Genomic DNA, 1,383 nt, shown 5'->3' with positions numbered 1-1,383 from the left:
ATGGGATCCGAACCCTCGGTGGGAGCGCCGCCATGCTCCCAAGTGGCGCACTCTCCAGTGCGTCACCAGACCACTGTAGCTTCTTGATAACTTAATTTTCTGATGCTCTTAACATTAATTTCTGAATAATATTTATTTACATAATAGAACATACAGAGAAGAGAATAAATTGCATTGACTTTAATTTGCATATTGAAATACTGGCAGTTATAGTTTGTTGCCTTATAGTTTTCAAGAAAATATTGAAAAACAATAAAACATAATGCAATGCTGTAGTTACAGTTTTGTGTTTTGGTATTTGATTAATTTATTTTTAGTGACACTGTTAATCAAATAATCAATAAATAACCTCTATAAATTCTCAAATTCTCTAAAAATTCTCAAAGTGCATAGCCGTTCTGGAGATGTCAGAATATCTCCTTTATTGCTTTCATTTTCACATTGGTTTGGATTCTACATTTTTGTGGAATAAGTATAAATATGATAATGACTAAAACCACATTACCAGTAGTAAAGGAGGAAGAGAAAGTTGGGCAGCGTTATGGCCAGCTGCATCCCTTGCCAATTGGGGATAAAGTAGGCAATTCCAGGGAGAATTATGATTCCAAGGGTGAAGAATATTTGAATCACTATTCCCACAATCCTCCTTTGTTTTGAACCTACTATTTCTGTCACTGAAGGAAAACAAACACAAGAGGTTAGGGAAGCTCAAGATCAGCTCCAAAATAAACAAATGCAGAGACATTGCACCTGTTACATCCATCGGCATTTCTAGAACACTCTATGACTGACTCAAAGATACCGAGGCTTCCATACTTGCTGAAATGATGGAGATGTTCCAGGTATCTCACATGCTTTTCTCTAGCTCCCTTCTCTGCCAGTTGTCAGCAAGCATTTGCCACAGTCCTCTTATGCACCCAGCCCAGCAGTGTTCTGAGTACCACAGGGGAATACAAAGACTATGTTTGTTGGTGTTAGGAAAACTCAATTGATGATTATTTTGAAAGATAATTGTAATTATCGAAACACAAATATACCAGGCCAGCTGGTTAGCTCAGTTGGTTAGAGCATGGTGCTGTTAACACCAAGGTCCAGAATTCGATCCCTGTACTGGCCCGCTGCCAAAACAAACAAAACATGCAAAAAACATAAATATAGTAAGCTAGCTAAATTTTATTACTGTATTTCTAAAGATTTGCACATTATACCCTTTTTAGGAAATTCATTGTGAACATTAGACTATACAAATTCTTTTTATCATCACAAGATAGTTTCCATTAAAGGATAATTCTCTCCACAGCATTGAACTAACGAATACAAAATTACAAATTGGGAAAAATAAGTTCTAGTGGTCTACAGGGGTGCTAGGTGTCTATATTTAAC

At 36.5% G+C, this 1,383-nt stretch overlaps 1 protein-coding gene across 1 annotated transcript in view; it reads right to left on the bottom strand.

Moving 5' to 3' along the window:
- Positions 1 to 1,383, bottom strand: part of SLC22A3 (solute carrier family 22 (organic cation transporter), member 3) — a 54,437-nt gene that overhangs the window by 46,677 nt on the left and 6,377 nt on the right. Inside the window, exon 3 of the mRNA XM_008574604.1 lies at positions 506 to 674. Coding sequence (XP_008572826.1) covers positions 506 to 674 — 169 coding nt within the window. The remainder of the gene's footprint in view (positions 1 to 505; positions 675 to 1,383) is intronic.

Source organism: Galeopterus variegatus, unplaced genomic scaffold, assembly GCF_000696425.1.
Source record: "Galeopterus variegatus unplaced genomic scaffold, G_variegatus-3.0.2 Scaffold1072, whole genome shotgun sequence".
Classification (NCBI taxonomy): domain Eukaryota; kingdom Metazoa; phylum Chordata; class Mammalia; order Dermoptera; family Cynocephalidae; genus Galeopterus; species Galeopterus variegatus.
Note: the sequence above shows the minus strand (reverse complement) of the source record. Positions and strands in the feature narration are given on the sequence as shown.